At 40.5% G+C, this 24,498-nt stretch overlaps 1 protein-coding gene across 1 annotated transcript; it reads left to right on the forward strand.

The window, feature by feature from the left end:
* Window positions 1–1,042: 1,042 nt before the first annotated feature.
* Window positions 1,043–6,777, forward strand: LOC142380894 (uncharacterized). The gene is made up of 6 exons (XM_075466833.1): window positions 1,043–1,096; window positions 3,599–3,775; window positions 3,850–3,960; window positions 5,961–6,017; window positions 6,092–6,262; window positions 6,349–6,777. Exons 2-6 carry the CDS (start codon window positions 3,608–3,610, stop codon window positions 6,526–6,528), a joined length of 687 nt encoding a protein of 228 aa, XP_075322948.1. The 5' UTR covers window positions 1,043–1,096; window positions 3,599–3,607; the 3' UTR covers window positions 6,529–6,777.
* The last annotated feature ends 17,721 nt before the right edge of the window (window positions 6,778–24,498 follow it).

Genomic DNA, 24,498 nt, shown 5'->3' on the forward strand with positions numbered 1-24,498 from the left:
CTTCATTCAACGCTGATACTTATTTAAAAAAGGATATGGAAAAAGTTTCTGTCTATCTGGAGAAGTTGTGAGCTTCAGATGTAGGTCATAAAGCTCACGAGGGAGAAAAGAGGAGCTCAAAGCGAGGAGAAATTTAATCATTTTTTTACAGTGAAAACAGGTTATTTAATGCAGCGTCAGAGTGATTTAAGTCCAGTTTGAAAAAATATCAACGTCAATTCAAAAGTTTAAATATTTATTTAGTTTCTGATTGAGAATTATTTTTAACGCCTGAATAAAAATCCTGAAAGCTGTTCACATGCACATTCTACAGAATTAAATACACATTTGACTGCATTTACCTGATTTCTAACTGAAATCATCTCAAGATCTGGTCATAAAAAACAGTACAATTGAACTAAAATGTGCTTTTTTTTTATCATTTAAGTGTTTGGGACTCGTGAATATCCATCCATAGATAGTTTTGCGCTCTCTTGAAGATTCCCTGATATAATAAATCATCTTTTCTGGGTTACAGAGGAGCTGAGGAAGCTCCACACTGATCACACTCAGTTGTTTTAACCTGTTATGTAGAGGGTGGTCAGTGTTGTTCTTTATGTTAATCAACTTGTTCATTAGCAGCATTCTTCTTTTAACAATCAGCTCCAGGGGCTCCGGAGCAGTCCCCAGCTTTTATTTTCAGTTTCACTCTCCATCGCAGACGTATAGGAGATATGCTACATCTTGGTGCAGACATTGAAGGACCTACGCTTCCATAAGAAGTCCAGTCTGCTGTCCAGGTAATCTCCCAGATATCCGTCGACCTTAGCCACCTCTTCACCCAGGATGCAGACAGTGTTTGGCTGATTTGTCTGCTTAAAATGCACTAAAATGCTCCTGTTTAACTAACGCAGACGTGAGTAAAATGAATTGGCAGTTACTTATAATACTTCAGCTTATTACATTTTAATGGAGCAACCTTTAAGGAAGAGGAAGAAGAGGTTTTACTTTTACTTTGAAGAACTGGCTGACAGGAAGCATCAGTTTTGCTGCTGCTATGTGCACTCACCACTGGGAAGTCAGACAGAGTTTCAGGGAATCTCAGGCGACACGTCAGGTGAGTTGTCTGCAGGACAAACACATTTATGAGGATTTATAGTTTTTTTACCGTTTGTTTGAGCTCTGATACTGAATGAGATTTGAATTTGTATGTTTACCGCCTGCAAAAGAAAAGATTTATTTGTATTTTATCTAGTTTTACTCTTATTGTACAGCTACTGTATGTGTCAGGTTTGGTGGAGCGAGGCGTGAGAAGGACACGGCTGCGGACTTAAAAAAAAGCAAACTGATTTATTTTTCCAAAACAAGGTCAACACAAAGTGCGGCCGAGCCGGATGACAAAAACTAGACTGTGAGAAAACAAAAGGCTTAGCTTGTGACCATGCGTGACGGGTAGGATCTGGCAAAGTGAATGAGGAAACCTGGAAACTAAATACTGACTGAGTGATAGGTGAGTGAGTGCAGCTGAGGGGAAAAACACAGGTGGCGTGAATGAAGGTGATGGCAGAGCAACAGAAACTGTGGGGAAAACATGGCAAAACTAAATACTGGACAGGACTAGAAAACTAAGGCATGAGATAGAACTAACACATGGCAAAACTAAAAACTAAGACTAACTAGTTTACTCGTTATTGTCGCGTTAACTCGCTAATTATTTAACGAGATAAATATTTTATCGCGCATTAATGCAGGTTTGATTTATTTTTTTATTTAAATTTTTTTTATATAAATTATGGGGGGGGGCTTTTGTGCCTTTAATGGATAGGAAAGTTCAGAGAGACAGGAAGTAGGGGGCAGAGAGAGGGGGAACAACACGCAGCAATATGGGATTATATGGGATCCGATGCGGGACTCGAACCGGGGCCAGCTGCAGCGAGGACTATAGCCTCTGTACATGGGGCGCCTGCTCAACCCACTACGCCACGGACCACCCCTGTTTTATCATTCATTTTATTATTGTAAAAGTTTGTTGCTCACAGGCTTTTATTTTGTAAAAGTCTGCTGCTGTCTGCTGTGGAACAGGAAAAGAAAGTAATCGGCGGATCCACCAAACATGGAGAAGGGTACGGAACTTTTACTCGGCCATTTTCATGTTAAAGTTCTTCCAGACGGCGGAGTCGACAGAACCAAAGTCATCTGTAAACACTGCCAAGTTGAATTGTCTTCTCAGCGTAGTAGTTCCAGTCTAAAATATCACTTAAAGGCAAAACACACAACTGATAGCAGCAAGTCATTCAAGGAAACAGACAGTGGAGCGAGGCTTCTACATAAAAACTACAGAAAGATGCTGATGTTAAAAGTGTGTTTGCACAACAAATGTTATGGCACTTTCATTCATATGGCAGCACATTTAAAATAAAGCTAAATGCTAAAAGCTATACGCTACTTTTGGATTCATTTTTGGATTCTGCGTACAAATGCGATTAATCACGATTAATTAGGGAAATCATGTGATTAACTAGATTAATCACATTTTAATCGTTGCCCAGCCCTACTAAAAACTAAACGTGAGCTTGAAAACTAAAGACATGACAGAAAACTAAAGCATGGTAAAACTAAGAACTAAACAGGAACTAAAAACCTGGCGAAAAACCCCTTGGCTGTGACACTATGTTGAACTGCATTGTGGGAATGTGTGTTGGTTAAGACCTTGATTGCTCCTTTTTCTTATCACTTTTTTATGTAAACTATGGGAGATATTGTGTGAGGAAGTGCGACGTGTGAACTTCCTCCCCTATTAAATTGAAAAAACGGATTTTATTCAAACAAAGCAATGCTTCACCTGCAGTTTGGAGGAAATTTATAAAGATTACAAGAAAACCTTTGCCTTTCAAACAAACACTGTCATCTTATAGCTTAAATTTGATGTGTCAGTTGTTTTAACTCTGCTAATTTAATTAAGTGACACATTTAATTTAATTATCACTGAACTACTCCTCCATACTTTTACCGATTTCAACAATTCTGATCTCAAAACGTTCATCTCTTTCAGGAGATTTCGGCTGTGACTTTTGGTGTTTCTAACTTTTATACTTTTTAAAATATTGAACTTTTATTTGAATGTTCTCCCCTCATTCAAATGACTGGGAAAGGCTTTCAACCCTCCTTCCTCTTTTCAACCTAACTTCTTCTGCATACTTTCAGCCACAGACACCATTCAAACTTTAAACGGGTCACAAGACATTCAGCTTCTTCAAATATTAAACCAATTTTGCAATATGACAGTTTCAGAAACAAGAAAAAGACATTTTTTTCAGCCCTTTCATCCGTTCTTCAGTTCTTCCAATAGATTGAAATCCTTCCACTGCTGTCATTTCAACTTCAAATTCCTTGAACCAAAGACTTCAGGAACTGGTTTTCTCCTCAATTTTAAAGTTGTTCTGCTTTTTTTTTTTAAATTTTTTAGCACGGTCAGCTCTCCATACTCAGCTTCATCAGCATTCTCGCTTCTGTTTCCCAGGAACAGCTTTATTTAGTTTCATTTCATTCGACCTGCCTGATCAGATAAAGGGCCGCTCTGTGAATCCATCCTCCCAAAGATCTCCGCTCTCTGTTGCAGGTGTAAAAGATGTCCATCTCTGCTGTTAAAGACAAGGGTCTGACTTTGGTCACCATGGCGATCGACAACAAGAGCCTCTTACCACCGCTTTGTGAGATGGTCAGAGCTCTTTGCAGTCCAGCGTGCTGCTCGGTGAACAAAGCCATGATGGGGCGCAGTGCAGCTGGAGCTCTTGGGGTGAGAGGAGTCAGACTCATTAAAACGCTGCATTGTTCAAGAGTAGCACAACATTGTTTTTGTATCTTTTACAGACTGTGCAGATCATGGTGGGCTTGTTCAGCATCGGACTCGGTCCAGGACGGACGAGCACGCATCCTGGGGATTTGACTAATTTGGGAGCAGCATACTGGCTGGGAGCTGTGGTGAAAATAACTCTGTGGTGATATTACCAAAGATACCAAATCCCTGTTGAATGAAGTGAGGTTGCTGCAGCAAGAAGACGTATTTAGAAAAGATTCAGGCGTCATTCTAAAGAGCTTCGCTGCTCTATGACAAATAACTCGAGACTTAACGTTTTTTTCTGAATTTATTTATCTTTTTTAAACTTTGTTTATTAAGCTGTTTTCACAATAGAACACAGGAACACTCAGAACAGAATCCCATCCCCATGAAGTAAAAAAAAATTGAAAAATACCATTTTTTTAATAAAATACAATAAATAAATAAAAATATTAAAATAAATAAAACATTTTTAATTTAATTTTTTTAAAATAAAATACAATTAAAAAAAATACATAGAGAAATCAAAATAAAAAAATTATAAATAGATGAGTAAATCTAAGACGATGTATGTCACGCATGTTGCAAAAGAAGACATATGAATACAAAAAGGAGAGAATGTTACAGAAGAAAAACAAACAAACAAGGGAGCAAAAAACATTACAGAGATGCAGTACATACAGAATAGTATTTACGCGGGTTGTCATCTAAACACAATGAAATCAGTGGTTGTCCTAGTTAATTTGAGTCATGCAGCTCTAATTTCTCTTCCACATATCTCAGAAAAGGCTGCAAAATCTTACTGAATTTACCAGCTGAACCTCTAAGTGTGTGTTTTATTTTTTCCAATTTCATATTATATAAAGTACTTCTGATCCAAAGTGTGTTATTAGGGCTGGGCGAGTTAACTCGTTATTATCGCGTTAACTTGTTAATTATTTAACGCCGATGAATATTTTATCGCGCATTAACGCAGGTTTTATTATTGTAAAAGTCTGTTGAATGCATCACATTCACAGTTACAGCAAACACCACGAAGCATGGAGTGATAAAACAAAGATAAACTAGCAGGTAACATCACCGCTACAGGTGTGAAGCTCACGGAGCTAACCGGCGCTACTTCCTGTTTTACTTGTTTCAACATAAAAGCACGTATTTCAAAATAAATTTTAAAAAAAACTCCTGCATTTACAGCCAAGTTGAATTGTCTTCTCAGCGTAGTAGTTCCAGTCTAAAATATCGCGATATGCATTGCGATACATCGAGTTAACTCTCTAATTATTTAACGCCGATAAATACGCAGGTTTTATTTATTTTTTGGGGGCTTTAATGGATAGGAAACTTCAGAGAGACAGGAAGCAGGGGGCAGAGAGAGGGGGAACAACACGCAGCAAAGGAACGTCTGATACGGGACTCGATCTGGGGCCAGCTGCAGCGAGGACGATAGCCTCTTTGCACATGGGGTTCCTACTCAACCCACTACGCCACGGACCACCCTGTTTTATTATTTATTTTATTATTGTAAAAGTCTGCTGCTCACAGGCTTTTATTTTGTAAAAGTCTGCTGCTGTCTGCTGCGGAACCGGAAAAAAAAGTAATTGGCGGATCCACCAAACATGGAGAAGGGTACGGAACTTTTACTCGGCCATTTTCATTTTAAAGTTCTTCCAGACGGCGGAGTCGACAGAACCAAAGTCATCTGTAAACACTGCCAAGTTGAATTGTCTTCTCAGCGTAGTAGTTCCAGTCTAAAATATCACTTAAAGGCAAAACACACAACTGATAGCAGCAAGTCATTCAAGGAAACAGACAGTGGAGCGAGGCTTCTACATAAAAACTACAGAAAGATGCTGATGTTAAAAGTGTGTTTGCACAACAAGTGTTATGGCACTTTCATTCATATGGCAGCACATTTAAAATAAAGCTAAATGCTAAAAGCTATACACTACTTTTTAATTAATTTCTGGATTCTGCGTACAAATGCGATTAATCGTGATTAATCAGGGAAATCATGTGATTAATTAGATTAAACATTTTAATCGTTGCCCAGCCCTAGATATTATACCTTTAAATGACTGCACAGGTGCTAATAGAGTCAGTATTTGTCTGCATTTTGATGGGCTGTTTGCTGTCCTCCCTTCAGTTCATCGCAGCTGGAATCGTGTCAGTTCTTGCCAACACGTGCCCCTCCGCCTGCATGGTGAGTAAACTTGAATCTGAAGTACCCAGTGCGGTGGCGTGCAGTCTCAGGAATGATGTCATCCCTCCTCCCAGGTGGGCTTTGCTGTGTTCATGAACGCAGCTGGATCGATCTTCGCAGTTGTCGGCATCGTCCTGTATGCCGTCGACCTCTCAGGTTCCTCCATCGTCTGGATGTGTGACAACGGCAGGGCGGCCGCCCCCGATTTTGGTGACAACTGCATATATGTGGCATATTTCGCTCAGGTGAGCATGCTTTAACGTGCGCAGACCGACTCGTTTTCAAGAGTTTGAGTCTCAATGTGAAGCTCTCTGTCTGTCTCATCCGTCAGAGACTGCTGGGAGGGATGGATGTTACTCTGATCGTCCTGCTCGTCCTCCAGCTGTGTGTCTGCATCAGTCTTCTTGTTTTAGGCATCAGGGCTCTGTGCTGCAGGAGGAAGGAAACACAAACTCACAGCCCACATAAAACAGCGGTTACAGAAGTTGAAGTGGTATCCCACCACGTTTAACCTTCGTCTTGTGTTAGTTCCCTGTTACCATCTCTTATGTTAACGGGTCGGTTTTGACCCGTGTTGTAATTTAGTTGTAAAATACACTAAAAACAATCATCTATCATCCAATTTGTTTTCTCATCTCTTGGTTACCTTGTTAGGATTCTTTATCCATAAAAATATTGGTTTTGATATTTTTGGTGTGGGCCCCTGGGCCTTGTTTTTGTCAGTATACCCCTTGATTTCAATAAAAAAAAGAATGTAAAATGAGCCTCAAGAGAATCAATAAATAAAAGGTTGTTATGTCACCTGACTATTACTGAGGGGATTTAGAACACATCTCTTAAATAAATTAGTTTTATTTATTTTTTCATTTTAATATTAACATCTATGGTGTTACGGGTCAGTTTCGACCCATATATTTACTTCCAGAAAAAGGCAAAAAAACGTCTCTTTTTTTTCAGCAATAGAACTTTAGTACAGACACAAAATGAAAAGCAGTGTGTTGGCTGACAGTGAACTTGCTCTAATTATTGCTTTATAATCTTATTTTTATAACTGGGTCGAAACCCACCCTAACAACACAAAGGTCTTAATTTCAACTAGAGCATTTTATAATTTAGAGAAAACAATTGTTTTTGTTTTATTTAGTTGAAATAGAGGTTCCTGACAAAGTCATATAAAGCCTTGATGCAATAAACAAATTTATATGGTTATTTTATGCATTTAAAACCTAAAAAGGGGTCGGTGCCGACCCTAACACAAGAGCGAAGGTTAACACCATTAACAGCTTTACGCAGGTTCACACTGTACAAGTGCAACAGCTGCTGAGGTGTTACTGGGTTTGTTGTGTGTCTGCAATGTGTCAGAGATGTTGAGATTCACCAACCTGAAGGACGACCTCACAACAAGTACTGGTGCTTAAAATCATACGTGTATAACTCTGTGATCTGCATCGAGTTCATTCAAATATTGTGATTTTAGTTAAGAACTGCTCATTAAATCTGTTCTCAGAAAGTTCAGAGTCATGTTTTGACATGTGAAGATGCAATGATGTTTGACGCTCTGCACAGGATACGATGGGCAGGACTGGATAAAGTGATTTATACTGTGGAAAAACAGTAGAATCAACTGTTTCTGTAAAGATAAACTTTATATATTTCTGGTCCGACGGAAAAGGTTAAAAAAGCTCAAGAATGTCTGTTCAAAGGGACCGATGTAAAGGCTTAAATTACTTTTTTTTTACTGAAGTTCTTCTGTTCAGAAAACCCTAATTCAGCTGTTGACCACATGTTCCATGGGAGAAACCACTTCAAGTAATATCCTTTATCAGTTCAGCTAATCAAGAACATCACTGATTCCACTTCCAAGTCCCCAAAAAAGAAAGAAGACACTATGCAAGTGGATGGTTTTGATACTTTCGTTTAATTTTCAACATGCTTTCATATGTGAAAGTTTTCTTTTACCAACAAACAAGAGCAATTTTATCTTAAGGCACATTCCACATTATTTAAAACTTGTTTAAAAGTCAACAGTCAATATAATCAAAATCACAACAAGTACTGGTGCTTAAAATCATTTCTCCCAAACATACAGTGTAAAGTACACGTATAACTCAAAGGGACGGATGTAAAGGCTTAAATAACTTTTTTACTGAAGTTCTTCTGTTCAGAAAACCCTATTTCAGCTGTTGACCACATGTTCCATGGGAGAAACCACTTCAAGTAATATCCTTTATCAGTTCAGCTAACCTTGTTTACACACCAAGAACGTCACTGATTCCACTTCCAAGTCATCACAAAATCAACATTTTGAAATCAACAGTTCAAAATATGTTCAATTCAGATCATTGGTTTATGAAATATTAGACACGAGAGGCGGTTTTGTTTGAAGCAGAACTTGAATGTGAGTGAAGTATCTGATTGTAGTTCATTTGAACTGCAATGGAGGATGAAGAAAAAGGTTGAAAGAAAGGTTTGTTCACTCAACGAATGGGCAAGAAAAACATTTTGAGCTACAGCGAGGTTTTACAAAGAGACTTCACAGGACTCTCCAACAATTTTCTGGACTGTAAGTGTAAATATTTGAGCAGAGCGATATCCAACAAAGAAGTAAATGTGACCTCCCGACCCTTCACGAATACGTTTAGGCTGCAGGCTTGACTTCCTCCAACAGTGGTTTGTAGAGTTCTGGGTCCTCAGGGCTCTAAGAAAGAAAAGAAATGCTGTGAACTCATAGAGGAAAGTGTTAACTCATTCACGCACAAGCTGTTCACAGAAGCAATAAAAATGTCAACATACTTTTCAAATAAAGCACTAATTTTACGAATTGGTACGCTGTAGAATCAGCCCGAGGAGGAAGCAACGATGGCGTTCCACGTGATGCGTGAACAAAGCCAAATATGTTATACAACTATAATAAGTGGCTGTTTGTGTGTCTGATGCACACTTTTTATTCTGTTGCCAACTGGAGCTGTTCCAGCAGTTTTAAATGATGTTCCATTTCCTGCTTCAGTTTTACATCATTAAAGAATAGTAGCATCAAGATTTGACAAGCACTTGTGCCACTCACGGCAAACTCTTTTATATATACACTATTTTACCAAAGGTCTTCCAGCGGCGTCAATTCAGCCAAAGCTAAGGTACGGCGAGGTCACTATAGTCACATGGGGAGCAGGTCGTTTAGGCCGCAGTCCTTTAGGCCAACAGAGCAGTCGTTTAGGCCGCAGTCCTTTAGGCTAACAGAGCAGTCGTTTAGGCCGCAGTCCTTTAGGCTAACAGAGCAGTCGTTTAGGCCGCAGTCGTTTAGGCTAACAGAGCAGTCGTTTAGGCCGCAGTCCTTTAGGCCAACAGAGCAGTCGTTTAGGCCGCAGTCCTTTAGGCCAACAGAGCAGTCGTTTAGGCCGCAGTCCTTTAGGCCAACAGAGCAGTCGTTTAGGCCGCAGTCCTTTAGGCTAACAGAGCAGTCGTTTAGGCCGCAGTCGTTTAGGCTAACAGAGCAGTCGTTTAGGCCGCAGTCCTTTAGGCCAACAGAGCAGTCGTTTAGGCCGCAGTCCTTTAGGCTAACAGAGCAGTCGTTTAGGCCGCAGTCCTTTAGGCTAACAGAGCAGTCGTTTAGGCCGCAGTCCTTTAGGCTAACAGAGCAGTCGTTTAGGCCGCAGTCCTTTAGGCTAACAGAGCAGTCGTTTAGGCCGCAGTCCTTTAGGCCAACAGAGCAGTCGTTTAGGCCGCAGTCCTTTAGGCTAACAGAGCAGTCGTTTAGGCCGCAGTCCTTTAGGCTAACAGAGCAGTCGTTTAGGCCGCAGTCCTTTAGGCTAACAGAGCAGTCGTTTAGGCCGCAGTCCTTTAGGCCAACAGAGCAGTCGTTTAGGCCGCAGTCCTTTAGGCTAACAGAGCAGTCGTTTAGGCCGCAGTCCTTTAGGCTAACAGAGCAGTCGTTTAGGCCGCAGTCCTTTAGGCTAACAGAGCAGTCGTTTAGGCCGCAGTCCTTTAGGCTAACAGAGCAGTCGTTTAGGCCGCAGTCCTTTAGGCCAACAGAGCAGTCGTTTAGGCCGCAGTCCTTTAGGCTAACAGAGCAGTCGTTTAGGCCGCAGTCCTTTAGGCTAACAGAGCAGTCGTTTAGGCCGCAGTCCTTTAGGCTAACAGAGCAGTCGTTTAGGCCGCAGTCGTTTAGGCCAGGCTACCTGAGCAGCTGAAATCTTTATTATTGTACATTCGTTATTATAAGATATAAGTCAGCTCTACTGGTCTGTCTGGGTAGCCAACATATCTATGGTCAATTATTTAATAACCAACTTTAGTGTGGAAGCGTTTTTTTATTAAATAAATGGTGATTTATAAATTCATAAAATTGTGGAAATAATCATCCGCATTGCCACATTCATTGGACAATAATGCTGTAATTATTTAGAAGCCCGTTAGATTCGCGCGGCTTGTGAGAATTAAAATAGTGATTTATAAGATAAGCATGCATTGTCATCGAAAGGGTGACTGATCTGAAACACCACATTCGTTGGACAATAATTATTAATACCTAATAATTTGTTATTCAGAAGCCATTTTATTAAATAAAAAAAAAACGTTTCCACACTAAAGTTGGTTATTAAATAATTTACCATAGATATGTAGGCTACCCAGACAGACCAGTAGAGCTGACTTATATCTTATAATAACGAATGTACAATAATAAAGATTTCAGCCGCTCAGGTAGCCTGGCCTAAACGACTCCTCTGTCGGCCTAAACGACTTCGGCCTAAACGCCGATGGCCTGAACGACCTGTATCCGTCATATGACTACAGTATCAATCACTAAATATACATGCCCAGCAAATAATCACCACAAAAGTCTGCTATGTAGCTTATCTGTGTGCAAATGCAGTCTCACTCACACCCAGCTAACATAACAATGGACTCGTCTCCGTCTCCCTGTTAGCATTAGTATTAGCATTAGCATTAGCATTAGCAATAGCGGCGGAGGTGCTGAAGTGGACAGCCTCGTTATCAGCCTGAATCCCGCCTTCACTACCTGCTCCTCCTTCCTCCGCCGCTGGGCCAACATTGGACCCCTTTTTTTGGTGATAAATACATCTAAAGTTTTCTGCTTTCTTTTCATATTTTACACTCATTAGCAAACAAAAAATCCCGCTAATAATATCAGTTTTGACCTCCAGGCTCTGTCATCTCGTGGGAGGGAGGGGGTGGGCCGACGTCATATTAAACCCTCTGGATTAAGAATGGGATGATACTGAAGTTCATATGCGTGTAAAGACAGATGAGTGAATACTTTTGTGTCCTAAATGGCAAGTCTGACTAAATATAACCCCCAACCGGCTGCCACCCTACTGTTAATATCTTATTATTAGAGGCACAGAAAGGACATTTTAGAGAACCTGTGAGTAAAAAGAGATTATGTAAGTAATAGATAGACTGCTTATCACTTTATCCAGGCTACTTTTTTATTACCAATACACAGTGTTGGTGTAAACAGTTGAGAAATAGTTTTGGTAACTTGCATATATAACGACTTCCTGTTGTATAAAAATTACAGATGTGGCACAAACCGTCCAATTAAAGAATTGTTTCATCCCAGAAGTTTACACATAAAACACGAATGTTTTCAGCTACCTATCAGGTTTGATATTTATCTATACTGCACCTTGTTTTGTTCCTTCCCGACGCTCTTCAGAGCCTTGATCCCCAAGACAACACAGCTGATGGCGACACAGAGTTCCAGGACAGATAAGAGAATAAGCACACCATTTATGCCTCTCAGGAGCATCTGCCAGGACACAAACAGCAGAGTTTCCACTTATTGTTTGCTGTAGATCTAGTAAAAATCGGTAGAATTTGCTCCTACTTGGCTGTTTCAGCTGTATCCCCGTTAAAAACACTAGAGAGTTCTGTATTTTGAAAGACCAACCAAAGGTTATGACAGTTCTAAGACACCTTTTTAATAGCTCAGAGTGATTTCTGAAGTTTGGTTATGTTGGATGTTTCTGGCTCTCATGAATGAACTGAAACTTTTCCAAAGTTGGGGCACTGTTTAACATGTAAATACGATAAAAAAAAAAAGACTGAACCAAGTCCCAAATATGGAATACGGTTGAATGTGTCCACTGCCACCTTGTCCACTTAAAGAGCCGATTAAGATGCTCAGTGTGACTCACCAATCAGGTGTGTCCAAAAACAACCAAACATTATAGGGGTCGCTAGATTTGACTGAAAGCTTTGATTTTGCATTCATAATGTGATCTATACTTGGCTGTTGCTGCTGTGTGGTTTCTGAGTCTGAGGTGATGGCGGGGCAGGTTTCCTGGGAGTCTGGGGCGGAGGATGGATCCATCCAGACGTCACACCTGGGCTGTGTTCGAAACCGCATACTACATACTACATTCTACATACTACATTCTACATACTACATACTACATACTACATACTACATACTACATACTGCATACTACATTCTACATACTACATACTACATACTGCATACTGCATAGTACATACTACATACTACATACTGCATACTGCATACTACATACTGCATACTGCATACTACATACTACATACTACATACTACATACTGCATACTGCATACTACATAATACATACTACATACTGCATACTACATACTACATACTACATACTGCATACTACATAATACATACTACATACTACATACTGCATACTACATACTGCATACTGCATACTACATACTGCATACTACATACTGCATACTACATACTGCATACTGCATACTGCATACTACATAATACATACTACATACTACATATTGCATACTGCATACTACATACTGCATACTGCATACTACATACTGCATACTACATACTGCATATTGCATACTGCATACTACATACTGCATACTACATACTACATACTGCATACTACATACTGCATACTGCATACTACATACTACATAATACATACTACATACTACATATTGCATACTGCATACTGCATACTACATAATACATACTGCATACTACATACTGCATTTTCATCAATCCAACAGTATGCAGAGCGTTTACCCACAATGCATTTCGCTCCTGTCCGAGCCGAAATCAGCCGGCCTGAAGCTGATTTCCCTTAAGTTCTAAACTCTGTAAACTTTAGCAACATTTGAAACATTTTCAGGTGAGAAAGTAGTCGTTTAGATCCCCAACGTGTTGAAAACCTGACTAAATACCGGCTGTTTACAATTTTGTTCCCACGAATTCGGCGCTACTAAAGCTAGCCACAGTGAGCAACGCACTTCCGGTTATTTTCACAAAATAAAATACCTGTTGCCTTTTATCATAGGGAAAGCCATTACGATACAATTGGTGCTTTTGTTTTGAAAACAGGAAGTGAACCTACCCTCGTTGTAGCGAGCTTGAAACTCGGCGACGTCACGTTGCATTGCATCTTGGGTAGTTTGAGTATGAGTAGTAACCTCATGATGCATACCCAACATTTAGGAGAATCTAGTATGCATCCGGGAACTTCTCGCTTTCTCAAACTCGCATACTAACTCAAAAAGTTAGTGGGAGAAGTAGGAGAAGTATGCATGGTCGAACACAGCCCTGCCCTCCATGTTCCCTCGTCAGAACTCCCGTTTTAAGGATCTGCAGGAGCTCCAGTCTTTGCCAGATTATCTCACTTCCTGAGTGGTAATACGGATCCCTCCTCTGTTTCCAGAGAGCCTTTCCCAGCGTTCACCTTGTCTTCGACAGTCTTGCTCCCGTCGCCTGTTTTCTGAGCTCAGGTCGCTCGTGCCCGGATCAGCATCACTGCTGGATCATTCACTGCCTTCCGCTTCGCTTACCTGCCTGCTCGCCCCACCACTGACTCAGAGCCGGCACCCCCCCCCTCCTACCTGGATTCCCCTCCGAACACCGTAAGGACAAACCAGCAATCACAACCCAACTAACCGTCTCTTTCCTTATTCAGAGCGTCTCTTTTCCCCGGAGCTCCCGACGAACTACAATCACCACTTCGACTCAATAAACCCTGGACAGCTTCAAATACGGTGTATACCAAATAAGGTTTCACAAATCAAAAACAAGGTTTTATTGAATCTAAAGGATCTTTAGGATAATTCTATCCAGATTTGAGCAATCTAAGTAATGTAGTTCCCATACAGGACCCAGATTAGGGTGATCAGAATCCAAAAAAAAGCAGTAAAATGGCCCTGTTCTAGATTTTCACGAATCAAAATAAGGTTTCACAAATCAAAAACAAGGTTTTAATTAATCTAAAGCCTCTTTAGAATAATTCCATCCAGATTTGAGCAGTGTAACTATTGTAGTTTCCATACAATAGTTCCCTTGTTTTGGCCGATCAAAATGCAAAAAATGCAGTGAAATGGCCGTTCATGCTCATCCCTTTAATTCGGCTGGTGAATCGGATGCCAACTTCAGCGTCGTTGCCCGGACAGCCTCAAATATGGTGTTTTCGCTGCATATCCAGGTCTGTTTAACTGCTCTTTATTGTTATGCTCAACAAGGAACAACCAACCCAAACAAGCCAATCCATTGAATCCAGCAGCATGAATTTATGCATCCTATTTGAATCGGTGTCACTTTTGATGCGCTTGATTTTCATCATTGTTTTTCACGGTAATCCTGCATGTTGTCTTTCTTAAACTTACCGAAAGCACCATTTTGCCCTCGTTGCATCTGTCCTTATCCAGACTAGGAGTTGGTGTTGTACGTCGGTAGTAGTACGAGTTGTTCTCGCAGTCTCCAAGATAGATATCTGATTGTGCTATATAAACGCTGTACATCACAATGGCTGTAATGGCAAAAGCAACTCCAGCCAGGCTCACAGTCACATTGAGGATGACCTAAAATAAAAGACATCAGTTATGTAGGACCGATTTTAAAAGATTTGCTGGAAAGTTTACAAAAAGGGTTTATATGCACACACTAGGGCTGGGCGAGTTAACTCGTTATTATTGCGTTAACGCTCTAATTATTTAACGCCGACAAATATCTTATCATGCATTAACGCAGGTTTTATTTTTATTGTTTGGGCTTTAATGGATAGGAAAGTTCAGAGAGACAGGAAGCAGAGAGAGGGGGAACAACACGCAGCAAAGGGCTATCCGATACGGGACTCGAACCGGGGCCAGCTGCAGCGAGGACAATAGCCTCTTGTACATGGGGCACGTGGGGCTCAACCCACTACGCCACGGACCACCCCTGTTTTATTATTTATTTAATTATTGTAAAAGTCTGTCGCTCACAGGCTTTTATTTTGTAAAAGTCTGTTGGTAACAGGCTTTTATTATTGTAAAAGTCTGCTGCTCACAGGCTTTTATTTTGTAAAAGTCTGTTGCTGTCTGCTGTGGAACAGGAAAAGAAAGTAATCGGCAGATCCACCAAACATGGAGAAGGGTACGGAACTTTTACTCAGCCATTTTCATTTTAAAGTTCTTCCAGACGGCGGAGTCGACAGAACCAAAGTCATCTGTAAACGCTGCCAAGTTGAATTGTCTTCTCAGCGTAGTAGTTCCAGTCTAAAATATCACTTAAAGGCAAAACACACAACTGATAGCAGCAAGTCATTCAAGGAAACAGACAGTGGAGCGAGGCTTCTACATAAAAACTACAGAAAGATGCTGATGTTAAAAGTGTGTTTGCACAACAAATGTTATGGCACTTTCATTCATATGGCAGCACATTTAAAATAAAGCTAAATGCTAAAAGCTATACGCTACTTTTGGATTCATTTTTGGATTTTGCGTACAAATGCGATTAATCGCGATTAATCAGGGAAATTATGTGATTAATTAGATTAAAAATTGTAATCCTTGCCCAGCCCTAGTACACACATTATAGAGTAATGAATATAAGGTGTCCCACTCACCAGACATTGACTTGGGTACCTCTCAGACAAAATGCACAGGACGCCAAATGCAATGAACTAGACAAAAGAGGAAAAAAGTAAATAAGGTTTTATTCAGTGAAACAAACACAAAATGAAACAATTTTTTGAACGCCATTCAAAGCAGTAAAAGGCCGACTAAGTGACACACGATGAAGCAGCTGGTATATCTATCAATAACACCAGAGAGCTGTTAAAATGTCAACAAGTCCTCCCACTGAAAGGGCCGTATAAGTTCATATAAAGCTGCTCATAACAAGCATTATAAACCCAGCCATAAACATTTTTAATTACATTTAAAACTGGATCTATTGTTTCAGTCTGACGTGTACAACTGTTAACTCACAGCAGCTTGAGAACTGGCATCATAACCGAGACGGACGGTCACTAAATGTGCCATTTAAACATTTTTTCCCACACCAGGAACATCACCTGTTCAGCTCTTCTAAAGTAACATCTGGGATTTTAATTTAATAGATCACTGATTCAGTCAAATCTGCAAAGTCTGCAACATACATGGAACGGATTATTCCCCCTATACTTCTATAGAAAGCAACAAAAAAGGTTCACAAGCAATTTCAAAAGAATTTTAATCTAAAGAGCATGAAAAGCATTTTCTACCTGCACAAAAAAGCCGAAATAAAATAATCTGAAGGTGGACTGACTTAATTAAATAGAATTACTGTCCTTAGTATTTAGGAGTAGTAGCCATACAAGTGGCATGTTATATATAACCACTTATTATACCCAGTGAAACTAACATTATTGACAATGTCAAATAATAAGAGCAGAACTACAGCAGACATCTAAAATCCAGGTAAAATTATTCATAAATAGTGTCATTTTACATATTTTCAGGAGTCTACATGTAAACATTTAAACATTTAAAGGGCAAGTTAACTCGTTATTATCACGTTAACTCGCTAATTATTTAATGCTGATAAATATTTTATCGCGCAGGTTTTATTATTTATTTAAAAAAAATATTTAAATGCCTTTAATGGATAGGAAAGTTCAGAGAGACAGGAAGCAGGGGGCAGAGAGAGGGGGAATGACACGCAGCCGTCCGATATGGGACTCGAACCGGGGCCAGCTGCAGCGAGGACTATAGCCTCTGTACATGGGGCGCCTGCTCAACCCACTACAACCACCCCTGTTTTATTATTTATTTTATTATTGTAAAAGTCTGTTGCTCACAGGCTTTTATTCTGTAAAAGTCTGTTGCTGTCTGCTGCTGAACAGGAAAAGAAAGTAATCGGCGGATCCACCAAACACGGAGAAGGGTACGGAACTTTTACTCGGCCATTTTCATTTTAAAGTTCTTCCAGACGGCGGAGTCGACAGAACCAAAGTCATCTGTAAACACTGCCAAGTTGAATTGTCTTCTCAGCGTAGTAGTTCCAGTCTAAAATATCACTTAAAGGCAAAACACACAACTGATAGCAGCAAGTCATTCAAGGAAACAGACAGTGGAGCGAGGCTTCTACATAAAAACTACAGAAAGATGCTGATGTTAAAAGTGTGTTTGCACAACAAATGTTATGGCACTTTCATTCATATGGCAGCACATTTAAAATAAAACCAAATGCTAAAAGCTATACGTTACTTTTAGATTCATTTTGGGATTTTTTTTTTGATTAATCAGGGAAATCATGTGATTAATTAGATTAAATATTTTAATCGTTGCCCAGCCATAATTTAAAGCAATTTAAGTAAGAAATATAACTGCAAATCTTTTGTTTTAAGACTAAATAAACCATGAAAGAATAAACTATCTAATCCAGCATTGGCTTGCTTACCAATGGTCCCAACCAATACCGAAACTCTGTCTCATTTAATCTCCACGGTCCGAACGAATTGGTGCTGCGGAGGATTGCCCCGAGCCCAATATTGAACGATCCAATCATGATCTGCATAGCCTGTGACAGAGAAAGCGCATATGAAAAGTTAACAAAACACAACGTTATATTGTCATATTTGGCTGCTGGTTTCATAGATACTGAACACCTGAAGCTCCAAGTCAGGGGCTGAACTGCATGTTTTTTAGCTTCCACTCTTACTTCTCATTTATTCACTGTTTTAACCAGAAGACGCACTGATTAAAGAGTATAAAGAGTAAATATGTTATTGTCTTGTTAGTGTAAGAGGCTGAAACTCACCCCGAGGACAGACAGAGACGTCCTCAGGACGCTCCTGAGGTGCTGAGAAACCGAGCAGCACACGGGGCTGTAGCAAAGCGCTTTGAAGATCTGGCACAAAGGAGGGCAAAAACTTTGTGGGTCGGCGTTCAAAGTGACCACGGTGACCCCGTCGGCCTTGCTCATGGTCACGGACATCCTGCCTTCTACGAGGGGCTGAAGCAGACGAGACGGCACATGCTGAATCAGATTATTAAAGTTTACTGATATTCTGCTCTGTAGAGGGAGAATCTTCTTCATGAGGAACAGTGTCTTTAAACAGTTTGATGATGACCTAAAACATTTGGGACAAATGGAGATCATTTGCCCGTCTTTGATCCTCTTAGAATCTGCATCTCACGGATACTACTGGACCAAGTAATGACTAAAATCACCTTTTTGAAATAACATATTGTCTTGTTACCTCGTTACAACCCCAAAATGCTCCTGTCCAAAACTTTTTTGTGTGTGTTGCAGGCCTGAAATGTACAAATGAATGTATATAAAAAAAATTTTTAAATTTTTTAAATTTTTAATTTATTATTATTATTATTATTATTATTATTATTATTATTATTATTAATAATAATAATAATAAAATTGGTATTATTGTTGTTGTTAATCATTGTAAATATTAACAATTTTTTGAGCTACTTGACTAATTTGAAATTTGAATTTACCCCATTGGAGATGAATAAAGTATTTTTCTATTTCTATTCTATTCTATTCGATAGATTAATGAAGTTGACAAGACAAACCACGAAAAATCGTGGGATCATACTGTATGCAATGAGATAGACAGGGAGGGGAAAGAAGAGACCCATCCTTTTTAATTATTCAATAAATCAATTTACCTGAATCCACAATGGCCCAATTGCTGAAAAACGCCTGCTAAAGTGCCCTCTTAGGAGCCAAAACGTGTGATAAAGTGCCCTCCTGGGAGCCAAGACTTGTGTTAAAGTGCCCTCCTAGGAGCCAAGACGTGTGTTAAAGTGCCCTCCTAAGAGCCAAGACGTGTGTTAAAGTGCCCTCCTAAGAGCCAAGACGTGTGTTAAAGTGCCCTCCTGGGAGCCAAGACGTGTGTTAAAGTGCCCTCCTGGGAGCCAAGACGTGTGTTAAAGTGCCCTCCTGGGAGCCAAGACGTGTGTTAAAGTGCCCTCCTGGGAGCCAAGACGTGTGTTAAAGTGCCCTCCTAGGAGCCAAGACGTGTGTTAAAGTGCCCTCCTAGGAGCCAAGACGTGTGTTAAAGTGCCCTCCTAGGAGCCAAGACGTGTGTTAAAGTGCCCTCCTGGGAGCCAAGACGTGTGTTAAAGTGCCCTCCTAGGAGCCAAGACGTCTATTAAAGTGCCCTCCTGGGAGCCAAGACGTGTGTTAAAGTGCCCTCCTAAGAGCCAAGACGTGTGTTAAAGTGCCCTCCTGGGAGCCAAGACGTGTGTTAAAGTGCCCTCCTGGGAGCCAAGACGTGTGTTAAAGTGCCCTCCTAAGAGCCAAGACGTGTGTTAAAGTGCCCTCCTGGGAGCCAAGACGTGTGTTAAAGTGCCCTCCTAAGAGCCAAGACGTGTGTTAAAGTGCCCTCCTAAGAGCCAAGACGTGTGTTAAAGTGCCCTCCTGGGAGCCAAGACGTGTGTTAAAGTGCCCTCCTGGGAGCCAAGACGTGTGTTAAAGTGCCCTCCTGGGAGCCAAGACGTCTATTAAAGTGCCCTCCTGGGAGCCAAGACGTGTGTTAAAGTGCCCTCCTGGGAGCCAAGACGTCTATTAAAGTGCCCTCGTGGGAGCCAAGACGTGTGTTAAAGTGCCCTCCTGGGAGCCAAGACGTGTGTTAAAGTGCCCTCCTAGGAGCCAAGACGTCTATTAAAGTGCCCTCCTGGGAGCCAAGACGTGTGTTAAAGTGCCCTCCTGGGAGCCAAGACGTGTGTTAAAGTGCCCTCCTAAGAGCCAAGACGTGTGTTAAAGAGCCCTCCTGGGAGCCAAGACGTGTGTTAAAGTGCCCTCCTGGGAGCCAAGACGTGTGTTAAAGTGCCCTCCTAAGAGCCAAGACGTGTGTTAAAGTGCCCTCCTGGGAGCCAATACGTGTGTTAAAGTGCCCTCCTAAGAGCCAAGACGTGTGTTAAAGTGCCCTCCTGGGAGCCAAGACGTGTGTTAAAGTGCCCTCCTAGGACCCAAGATGTGTGTTAAAGTGCCCTCCTGGGAGCCAAGACGTGTGTTAAAGTGCCCTCCTGGGAGCCAAGACGTGTGTTAAAGTGCCCTCCTGGGACCCAAGATGTGTGTTAAAGTGCCCTCCTGGGAGCCAAGACGTGTGTTAAAGTGCCCTCCTGGGAGCCAAGACGTGTGTTAAAGTGCCCTCCTGGGAGCCAAGACGTGTGTTAAAGTGCCCTCCTAGGACCCAAGACGTGTGTTAAAGTGCCCTCCTGGGAGCCAAGACGTGTGTTAAAGTGCCCTCCTGGGAGCCAAGACGTGTGTTAAAGTGCCCTCCTAGGACCCAAGACGTGTGTTAAAGTGCCCTCCTGGGAGCCAAAACTCGCTAAAATGTCCTATTTTACCGTAGTTCCACTTGCCACATATGGGCACAAAGACTTGAGACTAGTCGTCTTCGTTAATCATAGTTTGTTTCTTTTGAGCTGTCAGATAAATAGTTTAATTGTGTTTTGTTTCCTGCGTGATTTGTACCACAGAGCCCTCTTGGGTGAAGAAAATACATTAAACTCTAGAAGACTTTTAGGACCAAGAAATACTATGACACATCACTGTTGCAATGACTTTTATGTTGGGCCCTTTGTTGATCTATTCAGGAAATGTATATTTTCATGTATATTTTCCATGTATATTAATGTATATTTCCATTTGCTGTATTTCCAATACAGGAAATGGCATCTACTTCATTGAAATTGTTCTGGGGGAGGACCCCAAGACCCCCTAGGGATTTATTTTGCTTCATACATCCATGTCACTCTGTGTTCTTCACAGTCCAACGGTGAAATCCACACAGTTCTCATGTATGCTGATCCTAACAGCAAACTAACCTGTGTAGTCTGCCTAGTTATTCTGTTTTAAGGCTATTTAATGTGCCATTTGTAAAACAGTCCCTTCTTAATGATCCTGATGTATTGTTGCTCTTCCTTGTCTGACTTTTTACAAAACTGGTCAGCACCGAATAGTTTATATACGAGTATAATGAGCCATGTTTGCTATTTTATGAGCAACATAAGGCAAGGCAAGTTTATTTTTACAGCACAATTCAACTACAAAAGTGCTTTACAGATACATTAAAACAGTAGAAATAAAAAGCATGATTTAAATTTTAAACAAAAAAGAAAGAAATAAGAACAATAGATAAAATCAGATAAAATCAGGAGTTAAAATGTGATTAAGTTTTGAAACTCAAGCTTCAGATTTGGAGCTTTATTCAAATACAGCTGGAAATAGGTGTGTCTTCAACCTGGACTTAAACACACTGAGTGTTCCAGCTGATCTGAGGCTTTCTGGGAGTTTGTTCCAGACATGTGGAGCAAAGAAGCTGAATGCAGCTTCTCCATGTCTGACAAAAAAAACAAAATATAGCAAAAAAAACTCACCCGTTGGAGACAAAAATCGAGAAGAAGCTTTTAAAATCCAGAGGAAAAAGAATCCGACCAAGCCTTTGGTGCGCAGTTCTGGGTTTGGAAGAGTGAGGAAGGAGAATTATACAGCCTACCAAAGTCTGCGAAGTACCTCCTCTCACCAGGAAGCCATAAAGAAAAACTTCAGCCCTTTACCCCTACACTCGGGTAAGCAAACAATGATAAATGAGCATAAAACATCACGTCTGTAGCAGAGAAAGGGAAGCCGGAAATTGTTCAAAGGGAAAACAAACATATTCCTTTTTAAGAACAGGTTTAAAAGCAAAAAAATACAATTAAATCCACACTTTTGAACGTCAGACGTACACAGACTGCATTACCGAATAACCCTGTTCTAAAATAACCTTAAAGATGAACTTATTGGTCAGTCGAGTAACCGATGACCGATGACAGATCACAGTTTCAGAGGGCGGCAGCTGACTGAAACAGTAAACCGGGCCAGATCAGATACACTTCTCACACATAGGACGAATCTTAGAAGCAAGAAGCAATAAGGAAATGTAAAAGCTTTGTTTGTCTAATCCATCTTCCTATGAAAGGGCTTCATTTCATATTTATATCATTAACTAACTGCACTCAAAACATGCTGCTTTTAAGAATATTACACTTCTTCTTTCAACATTGTAATCAGTTCTTTGACCTTAGAGCAGGGGTCTTCAACGTTTTACAGGCCAGGGACCCCCAAACTGATGGAGAGTTGGAGCAGGGACCCCCCTACTTTTTATATGGCATACAATTGTGTTTTATATTTAACGGGGCCTAGTGCCATGTATAAACATAGGTCCTCTGTTATTGTACATTCAATACTAAGCTATTCAAATAATACACAGGTTAATATATTCATGTTTTTATTTTAAACATGTGCAAGGTACAGGGTGGCCGTGCCACTGCCATTTATAAACAAACATCTTGCATACAACACTGAGCTATTCAAATACTCCACAGATTTTAACTTTAACCCCCTGGAGTCTGAGGCCTTTTCAGAGACTTTGAGGCAGTTGTCACCACCTTGACATTTTCAAGTATTTCAACTAACTGTAAACATCAATGCAAAAGTGACACATATGGTTGTATTCTGAAAAGCCTAACAAAAATAATATGAGAGTGAAGTGAATGTAATACAAACAAGTTTTATATAAATTGAGGGGAAACACAACTAAAACAGATTTTAGAGGTCTTCAAACAGTGCAAGAAAACACACTATAAATCAGAGGTCTTCAACAGGGGGTCCGCGACCCCCAGGGGGTCCGCGGAGGTACTGCAGGGGGGTCGCGAAATCTTTGGTTGATTAGACGATTTTTAAAAAAAAAAAATAAACATTTAAAAAATTTTTATTTATTTATTTTTTTTTCCAAACAGTTTTTTCTCACAAATTGTGTGCAAACATGTGCCATCCACAGATGGTTTGAGGATTCATTGTCCCATCTACATGCAAACACTCTGGAGTCTAAATCCCGCCGGCGGGATTTTTTTACACATCTCCAAAAACACATCTGTAACTCTGTGAGTTTTTGTCATTGAAACATATAAGTGAAACCTTAAAACTTCTAGTTTTCAAATATATATATATTAAAATAAATTATATAGGTGGCCCTTTTTAAAGAGAGTGAACAGAAATCTTTGGATTTTCTGTACTCTCAGACTGCAGCAGCCTCCTAGGCCACACCTATCGCTATTCACATGTAAAGTAGCAGGTGATTGAGTGGCTATTCACAGGTGAGAACACGCCCCATTCAGCCAGCATGTGGGGAGAGGCTGCAATGTCCTGCCAGTGACAGACAACCCCCCTGATTCCCCCCACCCCACCCCCTGTCACTCTCCATGTGATAATTGTCTGTCACTGTGTGTTCGAAACCGCCTACTACATACTACATACTTGAAAACGGCATACTCATCGATCTGACAGTATGCAGAGCATTTACACACAGTGCACTTCACTCCTGCCCGAGCCGACATCAGCCGGCCTGAAAAGCTGATTTCACTTAAGCTCTAAACTCTGTAAACTTTAGCAACATTTGACACATTTTCAGGCGAGAAAGTAATCATTTAGACCCACAAGGTGTTGAAAATCTGACAAAATACCAGCTATTTACAATTTTGTTCCCACGAATTCGCCGCTACTAAAGCTAGCCGCTGTGAGCAACGCACTTCCGGTTATGCCGTTTTGACTGCTCTCGTCCCGTTAACTGAATTTGACCGTTCAAATGGCGATGGACGACGTCACGTTACGTTGCATCTTGGGTAGTTTGAGTGTGACAAGTAACCTCATGATGAATACTCAACATTTCGGCGAATCTAGTATGCATCTAGTGTACATCCGGGAACTTAAAAAAGTATGACTAGTAGGAATAGTAGGAGAAGTAGGCGGTTTCGAACACAGTCTGAGACTACAGAAAATCCAAAGATTTCTGTTCACTCTCTTTAAAAAGGGCCACCTATATAATTTATTTTAATATATATATATTTGAAAACTAGAAGTTTTAAGGTGTTACTTATATGTTTCAATGACAAAAACTCACAGAGTTACAGATGTGTTTTTGGAGATGTGTAAAAAAATCCCGCCGGTGGGATTTAGACTCCAGAGTGTTTGCATGTAGATGGGACAATGAATCCTCAAACCATCTGTGGATGGCACATGTTTGCACACAATTTGTGAGAAAAAACTGTTTGGAAAAAAAAAAAAAAAAAAAAAAAAATAATTTTTTTAATGTTTTTTTTTTTTTTTAAAAATCGTCTAATCAACCAAAGATTTCGCGACCCCCCTGCAGTACCTCCGCGGACCCCCTGTTGAAGACCTCTGCCTTAGAG

Source organism: Odontesthes bonariensis, chromosome 5 (assembly GCF_027942865.1).
Source record: "Odontesthes bonariensis isolate fOdoBon6 chromosome 5, fOdoBon6.hap1, whole genome shotgun sequence".
Taxonomy (NCBI): Eukaryota; Metazoa; Chordata; class Actinopteri; order Atheriniformes; family Atherinopsidae; genus Odontesthes; species Odontesthes bonariensis.